The following is a 22750-nucleotide window of genomic DNA, read 5'->3' as shown; positions in this document are numbered from 1 at the left end:
ATCAGGTTTATTAAAATTGGGCACAATTGTTTTTATATTGATGCATTTGTACAGATGTTCTTGTGGGAATTTGGGAATACTGTGTCTTCACATATTGGTGAGCCCTCTGGATATTACCATATTTTGGCAAGTGCAAAAACCTGGACAGTTCCCTATGAAGATTAGGCTGGTGGCAAAGCAACATGGAAATATTTGATATGGGTAACTCATTAGCTTTGGCGAAGGGAAACAGAAGCAAAAAAAAAAAAAAAATCCTAACGGAAAAATGAGAGGAAGCCATATTGCTTTAAGGAGATATTTTTGAGTATCTGTTAAGGATACTAAAACAATCTCTATTAAATTAGTATTAGGATCCTAGAACAGAGATACGTCTTAGAAGCAAAGGCTCTATATTCATGACATGATTGTGCAGTCTGCCTAAGGCAGTGATTATGTTCTACTAGGGTGTGGCCATTATTTTCAAATTACTTACACGTAATTTTATCTTACGAAACATTTTTTTAAATGGAAGGCCAGTCTAGGCAGAGGTAGGAAGTGGAAGTGCTTTAAATCGGGGAAAAATACAAATACGAAAGAAAAGTTTTAATTAGCCCTATGGCCAAGACTGGAAAAATAAAGATTTTATCAAACCTTTTTTTTTTTTTTTTTTTGGCTGCACCTCATGGCTTGCGGGATCTTAGTTCCCGGACCAGGGATCGAACCCGTGCCCTTGGCAGTGAAAGCGTGGAGTCCTAACCACTGGACCTCCAGGGAGTTCCTGTAAACATTTTTTAAAACTCCTTTTCTCCTTTCTACATGTTCAGCATTTTTTATTACTGGGTAGGAAAGTTTAAGGAAAATGCTGGAGAAATTCACCTGGAACCTTTCCTTCAGGGCATTTAACATGTTAATGTTTCGCCATTATTATAGTAGAGGCAGATTTCCTTCTTTGAATTTTCTCTAGGAGGCTAGCCCTTGGTTATGGCTGTGCTTCCAGCCCATTAGGACCCCACTGAGTCTACTGAAATGATAATTTGTTAAATGGTTCCCTAGTGTTTCAAAGGTTAGTGTTCCTGCTGAAAAAGGAGTTCCTATGCCCTGGGAGAAATGCACCTCTTTGAAGCATTGGTTAGATACCTAACTCTGTAATGGAGTAGCCGACTGGGACCTGCTTATCTATAGGAGACTTCAAGATGAAAAGTTGTTAGTGTGGGACTTCCCTGGTGGTCCGGTGGTTAAGACTTTGCCTTCCAATGCAGGGGGTGTGGGCCCGAGCCCTGGTCGGGGAACTAAGATCCCACATGCCTCGCGGCCAAAACACCAAAACATAAAACAGGAGCAATATTGTAACAAATTCAATAAAGATTTTAAAAAATGGTCCACATCAGAAAAAAAAATCTTAAAAATTGTAAAGCAGTTATACTCCAATAAAGATGTAAAAAAAAAAAAAAAAAAAAAAAAGAATAGATGGAAGATAAGGAATCAGAAGCAGCCGGTTGAAATTACTTCAGACTTTTTGTGAAGATGAGAGAGAAGTCTGTATGCAAAGAAGTAAGGAATAAGTCCTGGAAATAAAGCAATGGAAAAGGTTTTCGTTTAAGGACAGAGAACACTGTGATACGTGAATAGGCAAAGGGGAGAAAATTAGTGGAGAGAAAAGGACTGGAGAAAATAAAAAGTTGTTAGTGAAAAACAATTGAGTAAAATGAATAGAAGAAAATTACCCTGTAATGACCTAAAACAGTTTCATGGTGAATCCCATTGTATTATCTGTTCTCCTAAATGCTTCATATTCCAAGTTTGTATCATTTTCAGCTTCTTCAAAGGTGCTTTTTTTCCCTCTGGCAGAGACTGAGGCTGATAACATCAAAATCTCACTTTGAATTTCACACCAGCCCCTGCGGCTGCCCTGTAGATGTCTCCACTTGGAAATTACCCGGGCAGACCCCAAACTGAATTTACCACTTTGTTCTATCACCATCCCCCCTCACCTGCTTCTCATGTATTTCCTAACTCAGTCATGGCCTAGTCATCCAAGCTAGAAACTTGCATATCATACTTGAAAGCTTCTCCTTTAGCCACCTTCCCAAAATCAATAATGAAAATTAGTTGAATAATTAGTTTTATGACATACCACCTCCTAAATAGTTCTCAAATCTGTCTACCTGCTCTCTGTACTGCCACCACTTATCATGTGACCTTGGGCAAGTTACTTAGCTTCTCTGTTCCTTGGATTGCCCATCTGTAAAATGGGGGTAATTATATCCATCTCACAGAGTTGCAAAGATTAAATAATGGGGCTCAAAATATTAGCTGCAGCTATTCAGACCATCAGCAAGCCACATCCTGCTTACTGAAACAACCTCTTAATGAGTCACATCTATTTTCAACCCCCTTCCATCTATTCTCCCTTGCTGCAGCTAGAATGATCTTTCTGAAGGGCAAATCCCTTCAGGCCACTCTTCTGTGCAAAACTTTCTCATGCTTTCCATTGCCAGCAGCACACAGTGTGATGTAGGTCATCAAGATCTGGCCTCTGCTGCCCTCGTCAGCTTCAGTTCTCTGCACTTTCCCTGTACTTGAAACGCTCTTCAAGCTGCACCTCTTTCTCTCCACTCTTCTGGTCAACTCCTCCTCATCCTTCAGGTCTCATACCTAACTTGTTCTAGGGAACCTTTCCCGATCCCATGAGACTGGATCAGGTGTTCCTGTTCAGTGTTGCCTGGGATTATCCCACTGAAAGCACTTTATTCATTTTGTAAATTGCCTGTTCACTTTTTCATCTCCTCCATTAGACTTTGATATCCTTGAAGAAATCACTGTGTCTTGCTCATCATTGTATCTTCAGCCCCTAGCAAAATATTTGACTTAGAGTAGGCAGGCAACAAATATTTCTTGGATAAATGAGAGGAGAATATGTATAAACTTCATTCCCTTCATCAGGACTGGTGACTTCATTTCTGATTTGTCACTGCACAAGCTATTCGTAAAAGAAATTCTGTAGAAACGGTAGATATTCTCTCATTGCATATCTGGTGAGGCCTAATGCAAGAGGAAAAAGGCACCTAAAGGCAATGTGGCCCAACTAAGACACCCCCTCCCAAGGTAAAGCTGGGATAAAGTCACTGGCCCCTCATGCTCCAGTACTTGAATCATTGTCATCTTTGGAGGGTTATCTAGGATTAGACATCATGGCAACTTTGGTGACATGTTACAAGGCAAGCTCTCAATACAGGAAGCTTGGGCAGGATTCTAAGCTCCCAGCTGCAGTTTTGGCTGTTGGTCAACCTCTGAATTCTCCAAGCTGAGCACATAAGCCAATAGTTGTTAATATTTTCAGGAGGATTCAGATTCCTTTGAGAATCTAATGAAAGTTTTGGATCTTTTGTTTGAGAGTTCTTTATTTTGCTTACAAGTCCTTTATCAGATATGATTTGCAAATATTTTTCCTAGTCTTTGGCTTTCCATTCCCTTAACAGTGCCTTTCAAAGAACCAAAGTTTTGGGACTTCCCTGGTGGCACAGTGGTTAAGAATACGCCTGCCAATGCAGGGGACATGGGTTCGAGCCCTGGTCCAGGAAGATCCCACATGCTGTGGAGCAACTAAGCCCGTGCACCACAACTACGGAGCCTGCGCTCTAGAGCCCGTGAGCCACAACTACTGAGCCCACGTGCCACAACTACTGAAGCCCGTGCACCTAGACCCTATGCTCTGCAACAAGAGAAGCCACCGCGATGAGAAGCCTGCGCACCACAACGAAGAGTAGCCCCCACTCCCCACAACTAGAGGAAGCCCATGTGCAGCAACAAAGACCCAACACAGCCAAAGATAAATAAATAAATACATTTATATTAAAAAAAAAAACCCAAAGAACCAAAGTTTTAAATTTTGATGAAGTCCTGTTTTCTAATAGGATTTTTACCCAAGATTTCCTTTTCTAAATCTCCATATTGATAGTTCTTGAGTTACAAGACTTCAATCTTTGGTTTTTAGGCAAGGGAGGGAAGAAGAATGCTTTCTAGGCTTCACCCTCATTTGGTTATGTCCACTCTATTGGAGTTCGGATTTTAGCCCAGGTAGTACTGCCATTATACCAGAGCAACAGGGCCATCTCCCTGAGCCCTGCACTTTAAAGTTGCACCTTTACCCACTAGGCCAAGGGGATGTGCCCATCTAGAGCTCATACTCCTCCCTCCCCTTCTAGATCACAAACCTCAATTATCTAGGACCTTGGAATCCTTTGCCCAGACAGTCCACTTCAAGCCTCTTCCCCAAGTTTGTTCTCTTGAGGGCAAACCAATCTCCATGTGTGTACCCATAGCCCTTGGTTTGGGAGGATGGACAGAGATTGGACCTGCAGCCACACGTGGACCTGAGGGCCCTCCTGGAATAGGACGAAGCCAGAACAGGAAAAGAAGGGGGCAAGCTTTCATCTGTATTTTTTTTTTTGGCCATGCTGCATGTGGGATGTTAGTTTCCAGACCAGGGATCAAACCTGCACCCCTGCATTGGAAGCGTGGAGTCTTAAACACTGTACCACCAGGGAAGTCCCTTATTTGTACTCTTGCTCAACTCCTAGTCCTAGCCTCCAGGCATACTATCAACTGTTTTTACCAGTGACTTATAAGGAGTCAGAACCTATGATATCCAGATTCCTGAGGTGAGTAATATGTTGGATGGATGAGTATGCTATGGATGGAACCAAAACACACAAAGAGGAGGAATCTGGGGTGGGTATAAAGGATAGAAGTTAATTAAGTCATTTAACAAAAATTTGTTGAGCACCAACAATGTACCTGGCATAGAAATGAATGAGGCAAAGACTCTGCCCTTGTTGAACTTGTATTCTGTGGGGGAGGTGGACAATCAACAAAGGTATACATAACATCAGGTGGTAACAAGTACAATAAAGAAAAATAGAGTAAGGGAAGGGGAGTGAAGGGGGACTGCTATTTTAGACAGGATGGTCAAGACTCTCTAAAGGGGTGACATTAGAGCAGAGTTCTGAAGGAGCTGTCAGGATATCTGGAGGAAATTGTTCTAAGTACTTAATTTACCAAAGAGCAAATGTAAGGTGCTAGGCAGCGGTTGGCATACTGGAGGAACCAGACCGGGGTGGGTGGAGGTCAGGGAGGAAGGGGGCAAATGGTGGGAGATAAAAACCGTCTTTAGAGACTTGTTGAGGAGTTTGAAGCACCTGTTACATCCAAACACATGTTCATATGCCCAGCAGGTAGTTGAAAATATGAGTCCAGAGCTCAGGACCCCAAATGGGCTTGTGGATAAAGAAATGGGAATAGTGAGTATGGAAATGAGCAGTGAAAACCATGCAAGTGAATGGGGTGGCCCTGATTGAGTGTGAGAACAACATCAAGGATGGAATCCTGGGAGCACCAATAGGTAATGATGGGCAGAGGAGAGGAGTATTACAGAACCCAGAGAAAAATCAGGAGAGGAGGGTCAGAGGGCAAAGGACGTGTGACATATTTCAAGATGTCCAAATGTAGCAGATGTCTAGTGAGATACTGTATTTGAAACTCTTTGTAAATGGAAAAACTCCATGCAAGCATAGGTATTATATTATTGTTAGTATTAATGATAATCAGAGAGCACTTTCCCCCTTCCTCTAATGGTTATTTTAACTTAAAAGTAATGAAAATTTAGTTATACACACGTAGTCTATTTATAATCAATTCTTACTATTTTATTGCACTTTCAAAACAAAACAAACATAAGTAAGTTATACTGAGGGAGCAGGACTCACAATCCCTGTTAAATCTGATTTGTGTAACAATATAACATGTATATTGGTATATGGGTAATAATCGTAGAATTCTACTGGATTTTGGTTAAAAGCTTACAGTAACACTTCCTAAGGTTTGTCACACATAACTCTTCTGTCTGCCTATAGGGAAGCCTTAAAATAATTAAAACTCAGTGGACCAAATATTATGTTCAACAGTCTCCTAGAATTTGATTTCTGGAATTTAGGTGGCAGCTGCTGCCACCGCCTGTGCCAGTCTCTTTAACGGCTGCAGAGTTCAGTGTTAGTGGGTAGATGCACCAAGGTGCTGATGGTGAGTCTCCAGGGAATCCTGCTGTTGCTAAGCGGGAAAATGCGATGTTAAATTCTTCCAAAGACCAAGTGTTCATCACTGTTAAATTGGACTTAACAAACCTAATTGAACTTGAAAGTTGATTCTTTTTTTTTGTTGTTGTTGCCACACCACGTGTTATGCGGGATCTTAGTTCCCCAACCAGGGATCAAACCCCTGCCCTCTGCAGTGGAAGCGCGGAGTCCTAATCACTGGACCATCAGGGAATTCCTGATTCTTGTTTTCTTTCTTTCTATTTTTTTAAAATTAAATTTATTTATTTATTTTTGGCTGCGCTGGGTCTCCGTTGCTGCGCGTGGGCTTTCTCTAGTTGCCGTGAGCGGGGGCTACTCTTCGTTCTGGTGGGCGGGCTTCTCATTTCGGTGGCTTCTCATTGTGGAGCACGGGCTCTAGGCTTGCAGGCTTCAGTAGTTGTGGCACATGGGCTCTAGAGCACAGGCTCAGTAGTTGTGGCTCACGGGCTTAGTTGCTCCGCAGCATGTGGGATCTTCCTGTACCAGGGCTCGAACCCCTGTCCCCTGCATTGGCAGGTGGATTCTTTTTATAGCTACTTTATTTATTTATTTATTTTATTTTATTTTTGGCTGTGTTGGGTCTTCGGTTCATGCGAGGGCTTTCTCTAGTTGAGGCAAGTGGGGGCCACTCTTCATCGCGGTGCGGGGACCGCTCTTCATCGCGGTGCGCGGGCCTTTCACTATCGCGGCCCCTCCCGTTGCGGGGCACAGGCCCCAGACGCGCAGGCTCAGTAGTTGTGGCTCACGGGCCCAGCCGCTCCGTGGCATGTGGGATCTTCCCAGACCAGGGCTCGAACCCGTGTCCCCTGCATTAGCAGGCAGACTCCCAACCACTGCGCCACCAGGGAAGCCCGGCAGGTGGATTCTTAACCACTGCGCCACCAGGGAAGTCCAATTCTTGTTTTCCTGAGTTTGATTGAGGAAATGGAAGGTTGGAAAGGAGAGCTCATTTTGCTAACTTTCTTTTCACTTCCCCCCCCCACTTTTTCTATATTCCCTCAACAGAACCCAAGGAGAGCAGAGAACTCATTTTTTAAAAAAGGACAAAAATAATTTCAAATTCAGAGACTACCAACTTCAGGTTTGGAAATATGAAGCCTTAAAAAGACAAAAGTTTAACTTTATTGGGTTTCATTCATCTCTTCTGGCTGTGTACCATAATGATTATGAGACTGGAATTTGGAGTTACATCAGAGTCTGAGTCTCAACTCTGACCTGGGAATTAGTTTCTTCATCTGCAAAAGGGAGATGATACCTTTTGGTACTTGCCTCATATATTGTGAGCATTAAATGAGATAGCATGGCAAATGCTTTAAAACGTTAACTAGTATTATGAAGTCTATGTAGGTATAATCTCCATGGGATGTTTTCTTTTCTAACAAAGCTACCCAAACGGTTGTTGCTCAATGTTGAGACCTTGTGAGGCCACAGTTTTGTTCTTAGATACTGTCATTTCTCAGAACATGTTCAAACTGCATTGCAAAGCCGATTTGCAAAGCACATAAGGAAAATGTTCTCATTATCTTATATCACAGTTTGCTTTGGGCTCTAAACAGTATTTTCTAACTTATTCATCAGATTGACAATGATGGCTTTTTGACCGGTAAAAATGTCTACCTCTACAAATGAAGAATCTGCCAATACTAAGACTTTAATTGAAAAGGGAAAAAAAAAAAGAAAAGAAAAGGAGCTTGATGAAGTAGCTCAAAACTCGGTTTGAGTCTTTGTTCACCTGTGTGGCTTTGAGCAAATGTTTTAACCTCCCTGAGCCTTGTTTCTTCAATAAAATGGGATAATATTACTAGCCTTTAAGATTTCATGAGAGGATCAGCAACAGCATTTGTAAAACACTGGACACATAGTAAGAGCTCCATAAATGGTAGTGATTATTGTTTAAAACGTTGTGTCACTAAGATGAAGAAACACTCTTTCCATTTTAAAACAGCTTGATGAATTTGAGAATTAGAAGGGAACTCATTGGGCCAGCTAGGATAATCTTCAAAAGAAAAAATGCAAAAATGATGATAGAGCAGGCACACAAAAATGATGATAAAGCGGGCCTTGGGGTAAGTTGACTACAAGCTATTGCAAGCCACCCATATGGCAATTTATTTTTTAAAAGAAGCATAATCCTAGGAGGTAAAAATGAGAGACAGTGTTCAGCTCTGGCCAGTCTTGATTGGAGCACTACCATTTTGGAAAATGGTAAATAAAGACATTTATTATTTATTTATTTATTTTATTTTTGGCTGCGTTGGGTCTTAGTTGCAGCACGCGGGATCTTCGCTGAGGCATGCAGGATCTTTCCTTGCAGTGCGGGCTTCTCTCTAGTTGTGGCGTGCAGGTTTTCTCTTCTCTAGTTGTGGCGCGTGGGTTCCAGAGCACGTGGACTCTGTAGTTTACCGCACGCAGGCTCTAGTTGAGGCGTGTGAGCTCAGTAGTTGTGGCGCGCGGGCTTAATTGGCCCGCAGCGTGTGGAATCTTAGTTCCCTGACCAGGGATCGAACCCGCGTCCCCTGCATTGTAAGGCAGATCCTTTACCGCTGGACCACCAGGGAAGTCCCTCTATATTATTTCTTTTTTCCTTTCCCTAGTGTGTGACTTTGAACTGTGTCTGAGATGGCTTAACCTTGTTAGTAGCAAGTGAAGGCAATTTGAAGAGGCTGAATTGATGTAATCTTGTTTGGAGTCTGAGGAATAGACTGTTTCTTTTAGAATCATGAAAGGGACAAGCAAGATGAAGATTAATCTAAGGATCCAATAAAAAGGTTTGGTAATTTTAAACATTCTTTGTTAGTTCAGGTTGTAAGTGGTAAAAGTCAAAGCTTCAGTTTGAATATTCTGGTGCCCTGTAATTGTTTTAAGAAGCAAAAGCATATTGTTCATTGACATACCAGTCAGACCACAGATTTGGTCTGTCACAGGGCAGGGCTGTGGACTCTCGCTGTGCTGTGTTACCTCATCTTAAAAGGTTAGAGATAGCTACCCACCACCAGTCCCTCCCATCAGGAAACCTGCACAAGCCTCTTAGATAGCCTCATCCACCAGAGGGCAGACAGCAGAAGCAAGAAGAACTACAATCCTGCAGCCTGTGGAACAAAAACCACATTCACAGAAAGATAGACAAGATGAAAAGGCAGAGGGCTATATACCAGATGAAGGAACAAGATAAAACCCCAGAAAAACAACTAAATGAAGTGGAGATAGGCAACCTTCCAGAAAAAGAATTCAGAATAATGATAGTGAAAATAATTCAGGACCTCGGAAAAACAATGGAGGCAAAGACCGAGAAGATGCAAGAAATGTTTAACAGAGACCTAGAAGAATTAAAGAACAAACAAACAGAGATGAACAATACAATAACTGAAATGAAAACTACACTAGAAGGAATCAATAGCAGAATAACTGAGGCAGAAGAACGGATAAGTGACCTGGAAGACAGAATGGTGGAATTCACTGCTGCAGAGCAGAATAAAGAAAAAAAAAAATGAAAAGAAATGGAGACAGCCTAAGAGACCTCTGGGACAACATTAAACGCAACAACATTCACATTATACAGGTCCCAGAAGGAGAAGAGAGAGAGAAAGGACCAGAGAAAATATCTGAAGAGATTATAGTCGAAAACTTCCCTCACATGGGGAAGGAAATAGCCACCCAAGTCCAGGAAGCGCAGCGAGTCCCATACAGGATAAACCCAAGGAGAAACACACCGAGACACACAGTAATCAAATTGGCAAAAACTAAAGACAAAGAAAAATTATTGAAAGCAGCAAGGGAAAAACGACAAATAACATACAAGGGAACTCCCATAAGGTTAACAGCTGATTTCTCAGCAGAAACTCTACAAGCCAGAAGGGAGTGGCATGACATATTTAAAGTGATGAACGGGAAGAACCTACAACCAAGATTACTCTACCCGGCAAGGATCTCATTCAGATTCGATGGAGAAATCAAAAGCTTTACAGACAAGCAAAAGCTAAGAGAATTCAGCACCACCAAACCAGGTCTACAACAAATGCTAAAGGAACTTCTCTAAGTGGGAAACACAAGAGAAGAAAAGGACCTTCAAAAACAAACCCAAAACAATTAAGAAAATGGTCATAGGAACATACATATCGATAATTACCTTAAACGTGAATGGATTAAACGCTCCAACCAAAAGACACAGGCTTGCTGAATGGATACAAAAACAAGACCCATATATATGCTGTCTACAAGAGACCCGCTTCAGACCTAGGGACACATACAGACTGAAAGTGAGGGGATGGAAAGAGATATTCCATGCGAATGGAAATCAAAAGAAAGCTGGAGTAGCAATACTCATATCAGATAAAATAGACTTTAAAATAAAGAATGTTACAAGAGACAAGGAAGGACACTACATAATGATCAAGGGATCAATCCAAGAAGAAGATATAACAATTATAAATATATATGCACCCAACATAGGAGCACCTCAATACATAAGGCAACTGCTAACAGCTGTAAAAGAGGAAATCGACAGTAACACAATAATAGTGGGGGACTTTAACACCTCACTTACACCAATGGACAGATCATCCAAAATGAAAATAAATAAGGAAACAGAAGTTTTAAATGACACAATAGACCAGATAGATTTAATTGATATTTATAGGACATTCCATCCAAAATCAGCAGATTACACTTTCTTCTCAAGTGCGCATGGAACATTCTCCAGGATAGATCACATCTTGGGTCACAAATCAAGCCTCAGTAAATTTAAGAAAATTGAAATCATATCAAGCATCTTTTCTGACCACAACGCTATGAGATTAGAAATGAATTACAGGGGGAAAAAACGTAAAAAACACAAACACATGGAGGCTAAACACTACGCTACCAAATAACCAGGAGATCACTGAAGAAATCAAAGAGGAAATCAAAAAATACCTAGCGACAAATGACAATGAAAACTATAAGACACTGATGAAAGAAATTAAAGATGATAAAAGCAGATGGAGAGATATACCATGTTCTTGGATTGGAAGAATCAATATTGTGAAAATGACTATACTACCCAAAGCAATCTACAGATTTAATGCAATCCCTATCAAATTACCAATGGCACTTTTTACGGAACTAGAACAAAAAAATCTTAAAATTTGTATGGAGACACAAAAGACCCCGAATAGCCAAAGCAGTCTTGAGGGAAAAAAACGGAGCTGGAGGAATCAGACTCCCTGACTTCAGACTATACTACAAAGCTATAGTAATCAAGACAGTATGGTACTGGCACAAAAAACAGAAATATAGGTCAACGGAACAGGATAGAAAGCCCAGGGATAAACTCACGCACCTATGGTCAACTAGTCTATGACAAAGGAGGCAAAGATATACAATGGAGAAAAGACAGTCTCTTCAATAAGTGGTGCTGGGAAAGCTGGACAGCTACATGTAAAAGAATGAAATTAGAACACTCCCTAACACAATACACAAAAATAAACTCAAAATGGATTCTAGACCTAAATGTAAGACCGGACACTATAAAACTCTTAGAGGAAAACATAGGAAGAACACTCTTTGACATAAATCACAGCAAGATCTTTTTTGAACCACCTCCTAGAGTAGTGGAAATAAAAACAAAAATAAACAAATGGGACCTAATGAAACTTAAAAGCTTTTGCACAGCAAAGGAAACCATAAACAAGATGAAAAGACAACCCTCAGAATGGGAGAAAATATTTGCAAATGAATCAACGGACAAAGGATTAATCTCCAAAATATATAAACAGCTCATGCAGCTTGATATTAAAAAACAAACAACCCAATCCAAAAATGGGCAGAAGACCTAAATAGACATTTCTCCAAAGAAGACATACAGATGGCCAAGAAGCACATGAAAAGCTACTCAACATCACTAATTATTAGAGAAATGCAAATCAAAACTACAATCAGGTATCACCTCACACCAGTTAGAATGGGCTTCATCAGAAAACCTACAAACAACAAATGCTGGAGAGGGTGTGGAGAAAAGGGAACCCTCTTGCACTGTTGGTGCGAATGTAAACTGATACAGCCACCATGGAGAACAGTATGGAGGTTCCTTAAAAAACTAAGAATAAAATTACCAGATGATCCAGCAATCCCACTACTGGGCATATACCCAGAGAAAACCACAATTCAAAAAGACACATGCACCCCAATGTTCATTGCAGCGCTATTTACAATAGCCAGGTCATGGAAGCAACCTAAATGCCCATCGACAGACGAATGGATAAAGAAGAAGTGGTACATATATACAATGGAATATTACTCAGCCATAAAAAGGAATGAAATTGGGTCATTTGTTGAGATGTGGATGGATCTAGAGACTGTCATACAGAGTGATGTAAGTCAGAAAGAGAAAAACAAATATCGTATATTAATGCATATATGTGGAACCTAGAAAAATGGTACAGATGAACCGGTTTGCAGGGCAGAAATAGAGACACAGATGTAGAGAACAAACGTATGGACACCAAGGGGGGAAAGCCGGGGGGGGTGGGGGTGGGGGTGTGCTGAATTGGGCGATTGGGATTGACATGTATACAGTGATGCGTATAAAATTGATGACTAATAAGAACCTGCTGTATAAAAATAAAAAAAAGAAGAAAAAATAATAATGGCCAAAAAAAATCCCCAAATTAATAGAAAACACTAATCTACACATCTAAGAAGCTCAAAAACAAATTGGATACAAGATTTGTTTAAAATCCAAAATCATTTACTGCACTAATAAAGGACAAAAACCACATGATCAATAGACAAAAAACATTTGGGAAAATCCAACATCCATTCTAAAAAACTCTCAACAAATTAGGAATAAAAGGGAAGTTCTTCAAAGTAATAAAGAACATCTACTAAAAACGTACAGCTAGTAAAAAAAAAAAAAAAAAAAAAGGTTAAGAGATATAGCTGGGGCTTCCCTGGTGGCGCAGTGGTTGAGAATTTGCCTGCTAATGCAGGGGACGCAGGGCACGCGGGTTCGAGCCCTGGTCTGGGAAGATCCCACATGCCGCGGAGCAACTAGGCCCGTGTGCCACAACTACTGAGCCCGCGTGTCTGGAGCCTGTGCTCCGCAACAAGAGAGGCCACGATAGTGAGAGGCCCGCGCACCGCGATGAAGAGTGGCCCCCGCTTGCCGCAACTAGAGAAAGCCCTCGCACAGAAACGAAGACCCAACACAGCCAAAAATAAATTAAAAAAAAAAAAAAAAAAGAGACATAGCTGGAGCTCTCCCTAGCAACTCATTTTTATTATATCTATTTGTATACTTGTCCTGACTTGTCAGCTAGAATGTAAGCTCTCAGAGGACAGAGATTGTTTTATTCATTTTATATTTCCTGCTTTTAACACAGTGATTTATATGTAGAGGGTGTACAACAAATAACTGTATAATATTGCATTCACGAATGCACACACACACAATTGTTTTTGAAATGCAAAGCTCAGATGACCATATTTTCCAAATCAAAAAAATCAAGATATATGGTCTGAAAAGGTGGAGTATACTTAGGAGGACCATATGGGTGAATATTTGAAATATTATCTCAGAAAATATTGGGTGATAGAATCACTTTAATTACAGTATCCAGTCCAGGGGTTCTTATCCTGTGTTAAATGGACTTAAAAGAATCTCTGAATGGAATTCACTGGCCCTTCAACTTGGAAGGGAAAAAAATAACTTTATTTTCGCTAATATACTGCCAAAATTAAGCATTTTCCCCATTGTGAATGTAGGCAACAAACCAGAGAATTAGCAGTACTTTTCACTCTGTCACCAATAGGAATCACAGATATTTTCATACACATTATAGTTGTGGGATTTCTTGAAATATCTCCTCATTGCTTACATTTCAATAGTTCTTTGACCTGCTTCACAATCTTGATATTTAATATTTAAAGAAAAAGATTACTATGTCACAAGAGTTTTAAAAATGTATTTCCTGATTGTATTTCAACATTTGTAATGCTACGTATTTTACGCATTTAAAAACCTAAAAGATCCATAGCTTTTACCAGACTGTCGAATGGCACAAAATAGGTTAAGAACCCTCGAGCTAGAAGCAGATTTATGTGAAGCAAATAAAGGTTAAGCTTCAAAGTCCCTTTACCATGCCCTTCCAAGACTCTGTTCCCAAATTTGTATTCATCATTTTATATTATTTTTCTAAAGGATCCCAGCATTTGTATAAGTTTCACACCCCATAATACAAAAGTTGGATTCACCGTGACGTTTAGCCCAGTACCGGGCACATAGGTTTTCCATAATTAATTTTTGGTTGATAGCTTCTGGGAAATTTAAACGATCCTCGAAGTTATCTGGAAATCTTGCAGACCACCGCTTGGCTTCCTCCACTTCCCGAGAGGGATGGGGCAGTGGAGATGGGGTCGGGAAGGAAGGGCCGTGGGATGAGATAGGTTTGGACTAAGGCAAGACAGGGAACAAGCCAGTAAGGGGTGGAAGGTGAGAAATGCTTAGGAATAACGGGAATTAGTCTCCTTTGGGAATGAGCCCTTTTCCTTGCACGGCTCCTTTGGTTTCATAGATGCATACATCTGCCCTATCTACCTTGTGAATATTCATTAGCTCCAAACCCCGTGAAGAAAGGTCTCTGCTCTGTCATTTGTAGGTAACATTGCTCTTGAGAAACGCCCACTTCAGCGATTTCCCTCACATTCTGAGCTGCTCCCAACGATGTGTGGAAGGGAGCCCGGGAGTCAGCTTTCCGAGCGTTCCAAGGGACGACTTTCTACACGAAGAAATTCTCCAACAAAACAGACGAGCCAAATCCTTAAACCGCGTTCTAACTAGAGCCCAAAAGACGACCTAGAGGGAGGCCGGACCGCGTGGCGGTGGGCGTGTCTGGGGCGAACGCCGGCGGCGGCGGCTCCCGGGGGGATTACCGGCGCTGTGGCGCCAGCCAAGGGGCGGGAGGGCCGCGGCCGAACAAGCCGGTGCGGACGATAGGGGGCGGGGCTCCGGAGGCGGCCTACTTTTTCGGCCTCGCGCCGGCGGCAGACGAAGAGGGAGGAGCCTCGGCACCCTGGGACTGGAGCACCGTAGCCTCGCCTCCACCCGAGGCTTCGCCACAGACCCCTTTGTGTTCCTGCCCCCGCCCCGGAGGCGCCCCAGCCGGCGGCGCTGAGTTCCCTCATTGGCTCAGCCGACGGCTTCATCGATTGGCTCCCAAGTCGTCCGGCGTGGTGCGCCTCTTCTCGCTACTATTGGTCATCTGAGCTGCTCCTCAGGCCGCCGCGCGCGGTGATTGCCCGGCCGCTCGGAGTCCCTGGAAGCAGTTCCGGGAAACCCCGCGTGCTGCCGGGATCGCGTCTCTGTCCATGAGGGGGGGAGGGGGTGGCGCGCGCGCCATTTCTAGTCGTTTTCAAAGCGCCTGGCGCTGATTCTCACGGGCCCGGCCTCCGGCCCCAGCTCTGCCCCGGTGAGTCTCGCGCCGGCCCGCGGGGGGAGGGGCCGGGAGCCCCGATCCGACCCTACTGGGCCCGGCCGGGGCACGGCGCCTTGTCCCCAGTTTCGTTTTCGCTCCGAGGCCCCGGGGTGGGGGTGGGGATGGGCTGGTGGTGGCTTCAGCCTCGTCCGGCCGCTCAGTTGAGGGCCTGGCCCAGCCGAGGCGCCTCCTCGCCTTCGCTCATCCTCCCCCCGCCCCTCCAACCCCCGGCCCGCGGTCCGGCCGGCCCGGCGCCCTCCGCGCAGGCTGCCGGTCCGGGCGCGCTTTTCCCGCCTCCGCCCGCTGCTCCACGCGGCCGGGCCGGGCCGGCGGCCTGGGGCGCCCGCGGCCCCATTGCCTCTCCCCGCCGGAGCCGTCTCGCTCCCGTCTCATCCGGCCTAGCCACGAGTGGGATGTGTTGATGATCCGGACCGGCACGGGGAGGGGGTGGGCAGAGGGCGGGATGCAAACCCCGGGTGACCTGAGCCGGGAGAAAACTTTTGTGTGAAGCAGAGGCCAAAAGGCTGGTTTGTGTAGGAAGCCTCCCTCCCCTCCCCCATTCTGCATGCTGCGAGTCGAGATTTGAAGGAAAAAATGACTACTAGAGGCCATGGAACTTAGCCTTCGAGCGGCGCCTGAGATACCTAATTCTAAGACTGTCATAGGCGCACGAAATTGGAAAGGCGATTCTTTTTTTTCTGCGGTAGAAACCGTAATTGCCAAAATTTAAAACTTGAAGCCACGGGGCTCTTGAAGGGTTCAGTCCTTTCACACTACCTGTTTCAGATTTTTGCTGTCCTCCGGAGGCTGAATTTATGTCTCATGAGTCAGTTGTAGGTTAAGGGCTTGACACTCCTAAGCCATGAGATAACCATTAGTCTTCATTGCGTTGGTTCTTTTAAAGCCGGTCTCTTAAATGTGAAGAATTTTCACGAGATGTTCAGAAAAAATCAGAGAGGGGCTAGTGTCAGACTTCCCAAATCTCCCAGCAGCCCTTATTTAAATTTCTACTTTTCGCAAAAAAGTTTAGATCAAATGACTTAAGTCACATTAGTGTATTTGCTGCATCCAGAAATATGGTTTGGCTGTGTGGCATCATATTGAATACACACAAGAGTTTTAAATGGTCTCATATGACATGAAAGTCTTTTTTTAAATGAGCACATTGTATTTGGCTTGAAGAGAGCTTGTTCCTTGATCCGAAAGGTTTTATTTTCTGGACTCTAATAGTTGTACTTTTTTGTTGTTGTTAAAGTTTACAGACTTTTTTTGGTAAATTTCAAACAATTTCAGAATCAACTTGTAGAGAGCCTTTGCAATGAATGGTAGTCATAAATATTTCTGTCTTGTGCTTAATATGCAACTTGTCTTTTTGCTTTACACATACTTAAAAAAAATACCACCTTAACAGATGTTCGTTGAACTTTTCTGTTAAAAATTTGCTTTCTTTCCGTGACTAATAGTATTCCAAGGTGCAATACTGCAAGGGTCTTGTGATACGGAGAACTTTTGAGTTCTGATGATCTTATGGTCGTATTTGGGGGTGGGGGAGCATGGAAAACTCTATGTTCACAAAGATGTTTTGGACTTTAGGATGCATCTTTATAGAAGTAGGTTGTATTAATCAGTAAACTGTTCATCTTACACTATAAGTAGTTTCTTGATGAAAAGTGCCAGTTTTGAATGTTTTTGTTTTTGCAAGTTCATCAGAATTTGAGGCTTGCCTTGAGAAACATTTATCCACTCAGCGATTAACCACGGAGTCTGCGTCTGTATAGACATTAGAGGGTTACTAAGTCTTAATAATGTTTTGTAATCATAAGAAGTCATGATATTGTTTATCCCATTTTCAAAGTAACCCTTTCTGCTCTCTTCCTACGCTGTGTTACCTCCTTCTCGGTCTTCTTCCCTTTTTCATTATCTTCAGCTAAATATCGGTGGACTTTGAAATGAAGTTGTTTTAAGTCGGAAAACTGTACCTGGTGCATTTGCACAGTGTTTTGATAAGCAGTCTGGAGGTGTGGTTATCTTACGTATGGGTTTTAGTGCTTTTTAGGAAACTTGTATTTTCTTTATAGCTGACTAGGTATCTTGAGTTTCATCAAGAAAAGTAGGCTTTTCCTTGAAATCCACCTTCATGTCCTTTATTTCAGTATTCGTTGCAATGTCTTTATTCTGGTGCTTATTATCTTCATCACATTATAATTTCACCACAGACAAATGCACTTTAACTTTAATTCCGTCTTTTGAAGAGGTAGTATAGAGACTGGCCTTGTATGGTTTTATTATTTAATCTCTCTCTTCGGGGAGTTGATCCATTTCAGCATTACATACAGGTTGAACACCCAAAATGATTTGGGTAGGTTAATCTGAGACATCTGACCTAAGTTTATCCTAATTAGGTAATGTTTGTTGAAACTATTTGGAAGGAATTAGTTATCCGTTCTAAAATATGTTTTTTAGGTTTATTTTACTGATATGAAAAATTCAGTATACACATGATTTTTTTTTTTTAAGAAGCAACCTTAACTATAGCTCACTTTTTATTTTATGTGGACTTAAAACAATCATTTAGCTTTTAAACCTGGTCATTTTTTCTTTTAAATCTGTGAATGGGAATAGCAAATTAATTTTAGAACAAAAATTAATGTCAAGTTGTGTTTTTTGTTTTGTTTTAAGTGAGGCGGAGAAAACCCAAATCACCAGAATGTTGAACTAGAGACAGCAGGGCATTTATTTCACACCTATCTTGGATTTGAAGCAGAGCTAGGAAAATTTGAAAGTCCTTGAACCTTAAGTTGTCTGTGGGTGTTCATTCTGTTTTTAAACCAAACTTTTTAAAACTGTGTAAGAATTGAGAGCTTGAGGGGCTTTTTAGGATTTTGTGGTGATTTGTTGATAAGCTCGTCAGGACACAACAGCTGCTTTTGTTAATCAGTGATTCTACCTTAAGTAAATTCAAGGCTTTATTTAACCTAGTGTACATGAAGTTCCTTAAATAACACTTCCATGTACATTTTCCATGGTTTTACAGAATTATTATGCAAATTTAGGTCAGATACATCAGAAAAGGCATCATAAAATAATATTTTGATAGAAGTTATTAGCAGCATGTATACAAATTAGTTTAGATAAATCATGCATTGTCCTACAAACTAGTTATTTCTGGCTTAATGTAATATAGCTCCTGAATTTTTTCCAGCAGCATAATAAAATGGCTAATCAGGTGAATGGTAATGCGGTACAGTTAAAAGAAGAGGAAGAACCAATGGATACTTCCAGTGTAACTCACACAGAACACTACAAGACACTGATAGAGGCAGGCCTCCCACAGAAGGTGGCAGAAAGACTTGATGAAATATTTCAGACAGGTATAATATACATTTCTTGTTTCTGACTGGTTATGAAAGTGAGGGCAAACCACTTTGAATTTTATAGACTTTTTTTAAGGTTAAATATTATTGTTTCTGATCTATATAGAGCTGAATGTTACTTTCCCTTCATTGAGGGCATATTGGGTTTGACTTTGATATTCTTATTTCATTATTTCCAAGCCTTCTTAGTGTTGAATATGCAGTCTTAGTTGTTTCAGAACAGTACATCAATTTGTCTTAGATTTACCATCAATTAATATATATGTTTCAGCATATCAAATTTTACATTTTTTCTTAATCTAAATCAGTCATCATTTTGCTTTTACTTTTCTACTTTAGCTTCTTAAAGTGATTGTTAAAACAGCTTAGGTCTGATTAGGTGGCATAATAAGAGGACTAGTTAGAGTGTATTGTCTGAAATGATAATAAATGTCAGACTCCTTGAGAGTTTGTGGCCTGTCTAGTTTCTAACAGACAGAAATCCCCAACTCTCAGTAATTTGGAAGTGTTTGGTTTGTAACAGCTGCTTTTTTTTTTCTTTCTTTTTTTTTTTTTTTTAAATCTAGGAGTCCCATGCTTAAGTGCTTAAGGAAATTTGAACATTTTAATATGGTGGTTGTAAGTGGTTTGAAGTTCTAAAGAGGGAGAGAAATATATCCCCTTAGGAAGTGTTGTTCATAAATAAATGTGTCCTCCCCCTTTGGGACCATAGATGGAAACTTTCTTCCTCTGTGTTTTGTGTGCCTATCCAGATTCTGGGAGAGAGAATTGAACTGTCTCACAAATGTGTCTTAAGTACTGTAGTAACAAATTTCTGGGGTTTTTTTGTCCTTAAAACATTTTTTTTTTTTTTAATCTGAGAAGCTCAAGATAATTTTAGACATTAAAATGACTTCTCAAAATGACTCCTGGGTGATGGTCCCATTTGAAAATCAGTCCTCAGGAACTTTCTGTGACATTCTGCCATAGAGAATTGGCAGTGATCTGCTTCGAGATACTCTCTTGTAGAGTGTTCTGTTACTAGTAAGAGGCCGATGGTTTGGGTGTAGGGTTGGATTGACAGAACGGACTGATGGGTATCCTGAGTTGTGGCTTTAGGTGGTGATATGGACTATTCAAGTAAGGAAACTCCAATTATTTAGGCATGCTCATTTTGAGCTCTTAAATCATGGCAACATTTTTTAAAAAGTAACTTCGCAAGTGACAGTATATATTATGGAGTAAAGTTCTTTTTGGCTTTACCAAAATGGAGTCACTTTTGATGTTAGTTCATATGGATTTGGGGGTTTTAATCTGCCAAATATTTCCATTTTACTTTGGATCAATTCTGAAATATATTGAGAAATATAAAATTTAACAAACTTAAGAAATTATACTTAAACTTAGTAAATGTTCTGTGTGCAGTTAAATATACTGTATATATATAGAATGCAGTGCATATATTTTCTGTATAGTTTGCTCGTTAAGTCCACAGTAAAGTCCTTTTAATGCCATTTGCAAAAATTGTCATTGTTGACAGTGTTGTGAATGCCACAGCATCTTTTAAAATCTCATTGTGACACTTCTGAAGAACAAAAAAATGCCTTAAAATATGACTTTCAGAATTGATTAATCAAGCTGCACTGGCATTTATAGAAAAGTTTAAAATTATGCCTTTCCACATTCTGACTGCAGCAAAATAGATGTTCAGATAAACAGATGAATTTCATTTTATCTTAGGTGTTAAGGAGGGAAAACCTGTGACACTTTTTGGAGAGTGGAAAGAATTATTTAGTAAAAGAGGTTCTCTCTTATTTTTTTCCCCACTTCTTGTGTGGTTAGCAATAACTCCAACAGTGCATGTAATTTGAAGGTTGCTCCTTGGGAAATACAGTGTGTTCTTATCACCCTAACATAACTTGTTATATTAATGCTTAATCTGTAGTACAGTGTGTACATCAGATTTAAGTTCCGGAACTTAAACGTTTTGGGGAGTGGGAAATGGGGTTAGGATTTTTTTGTTTTTTTGGGGGATATGGGGATTGAAATTTATGTTTACAAGTGTTGACATTTTATCTTTTGTTTTCATACTTGTACTCTTGACCTTTCTGTATAGTATTTGTATAGCTGCCTATATGCATATAGTTAAATGAAAATTTAGTTAGTGATAGTATTGAATATAACAATTCTTGATTAAACACTGATAACACAGTTTAGATTTTCCCCTTTGTTGCAATAATGTTACCCCTTTTCAATTTAATTTTTAGGATTGGTAGCTTATGTCGATCTTGATGAAAGAGCCATTGATGCTCTCAGGGAATTTAATGAAGAAGGAGCTCTGTCTGTACTACAGCAGTTCAAGGAAAGTGACTTATCACATGTTCAGGTAAGGTCATTATTCAGAAATGTCTTTGAACAACTAATGATCTGAAATTATTTTACTGTTACTTTTTTTCCCGTGGAGGAGTGGTATTTTTGTTTCTGACTACCTCTGCTTCTTTTAAAAAATTAGCTTAAAGAAAAAAAGATCTACATGGCAGAGAGTTTTCAGAAACACAAGCATAAAGTAAAAGTCCCCCACTCCTTTGTAATATTTTTGGATTATGTGATCCTGTTTTATTATCTTGGAGGGAAATAATGTTGGTGGGAGGAATAGATTCAGGATACCTGGCAAAATAGCCCAGATACATTTAAATATCAACCAATGGAAGACTGTTGTGCCAGTGTAGCAGGTAAGCTCCCTAGAGGTCTTGTGTGTCTTAACTGCTGTCTGCTCCAGTTTGGCATGTAACAACCACTCTGCAAATATTTGTTGAGTGAATAAATGAGTAAATATTTTGTTAAAATTCTGGTCTTCTGAAATTTAAAGTTAATTATGTATTTGACCCTTCATCAATTCCTGGTGATTCTTTTTCATTGAATTACTTGGCTGTTCTAGAACAAAAGTGCATTTTTATGTGGAGTTATGAAGACCTACAGGCAAAGGGAGAAACAGGGGAGCAAGGTGCAAGAGTCTACAAAGGGACCCGATGAAGCAAAGATCAAGGTAAAACTTGACTTGGATAGTTGTAATGAAATTAAATTTAATTATGAGATCAAATGCTTCTTTTCATGTTTCCTAGAAACAGCTTTTATTGCACGTAAAAAAAAAAAAGAAAAAGAAAAACTAATGTTTGGAAATGAGATAATTTAGGGAAAATTAAGTAAGAAGAATTTTGGGGGCAGACATTTAATTATATGTTTGGTGAAAATTCCTAAACATACTCTCCCTTATTCCTTGTTCTTTTGGCTATGAATGACATATTTATTGATACTTCCAATAATAGTTTTTTAGATTGATTCAATCATGTCTCTTCAGTTTCTTTCCAAGTATTTTGTGTCTTTTCTCTTGCTGAAGAGGTGTTTTAATAACTGCTTTCCTCCTTCTCAGTTTTTATTTACTTCAGTTTCTTTGTTTGTAAACTGGGAACAATAATAGTACCTACCTCATGAAGTGTGAAGGTTAAAGGAATTAAGATAGGTAAAGTGCTTAGAGTAATGCCTGGAATGTAGCGAGAACAGTGTAACTATGAGCCATTATTATTATTACTATTATTATTTAGATAAACTAAAAGGTGAATATAGGGCTTTTAGTAAAAGGATTAAATGGATATTGATGTTTTGCTGCAGTGATGGACTTTTGGGTTTGAAATAGTTAATTTATTTAATGTTGAAGTTTGTACAATTCTATGTTTTAGACAAGAAATATAACATAGTTTTTATCATGTAACTAGCTTATATAAAGCTCCTTTGTACCTTTTTTCCCTCATCTGTAAAATGGCACAATCCCATTCTTATA

General features: G+C 40.5%; 1 protein-coding gene across 6 annotated transcripts in view; it reads left to right on the top strand.

The window, feature by feature from the left end:
* Positions 1 to 15396: 15396 nt before the first annotated feature.
* The window catches only part of HNRNPR (heterogeneous nuclear ribonucleoprotein R), a 34239-nt gene continuing 26885 nt past the window's right edge, over positions 15397 to 22750 (top strand). For 2 of the 6 annotated variants that reach the window (XM_036854060.1, XM_036854058.1), the window contains exons 1-4: positions 15397 to 15553; positions 18765 to 18930; positions 21180 to 21298; positions 21851 to 21958. In XM_036854060.1, the coding sequence (XP_036709955.1) occupies positions 18774 to 18930; positions 21180 to 21298; positions 21851 to 21958 (384 nt within the window). In that variant the 5' untranslated portion in view covers positions 15397 to 15553; positions 18765 to 18773. Of the gene's footprint in view, positions 15554 to 18761; positions 18931 to 21179; positions 21299 to 21850; positions 21959 to 22750 lie in introns of all 6 variants that reach the window. The other 4 variants (XM_036854063.1, XM_036854062.1, XM_036854059.1 and 1 more) reach the window with 3 other exon arrangements.

The sequence above is a fragment of the Balaenoptera musculus genome, chromosome 1 (genome assembly GCF_009873245.2).
Source record: "Balaenoptera musculus isolate JJ_BM4_2016_0621 chromosome 1, mBalMus1.pri.v3, whole genome shotgun sequence".
In the NCBI taxonomy this organism is placed as follows: Eukaryota; Metazoa; Chordata; class Mammalia; order Artiodactyla; family Balaenopteridae; genus Balaenoptera; species Balaenoptera musculus.
Note: the sequence above shows the minus strand (reverse complement) of the source record. Positions and strands in the feature narration are given on the sequence as shown.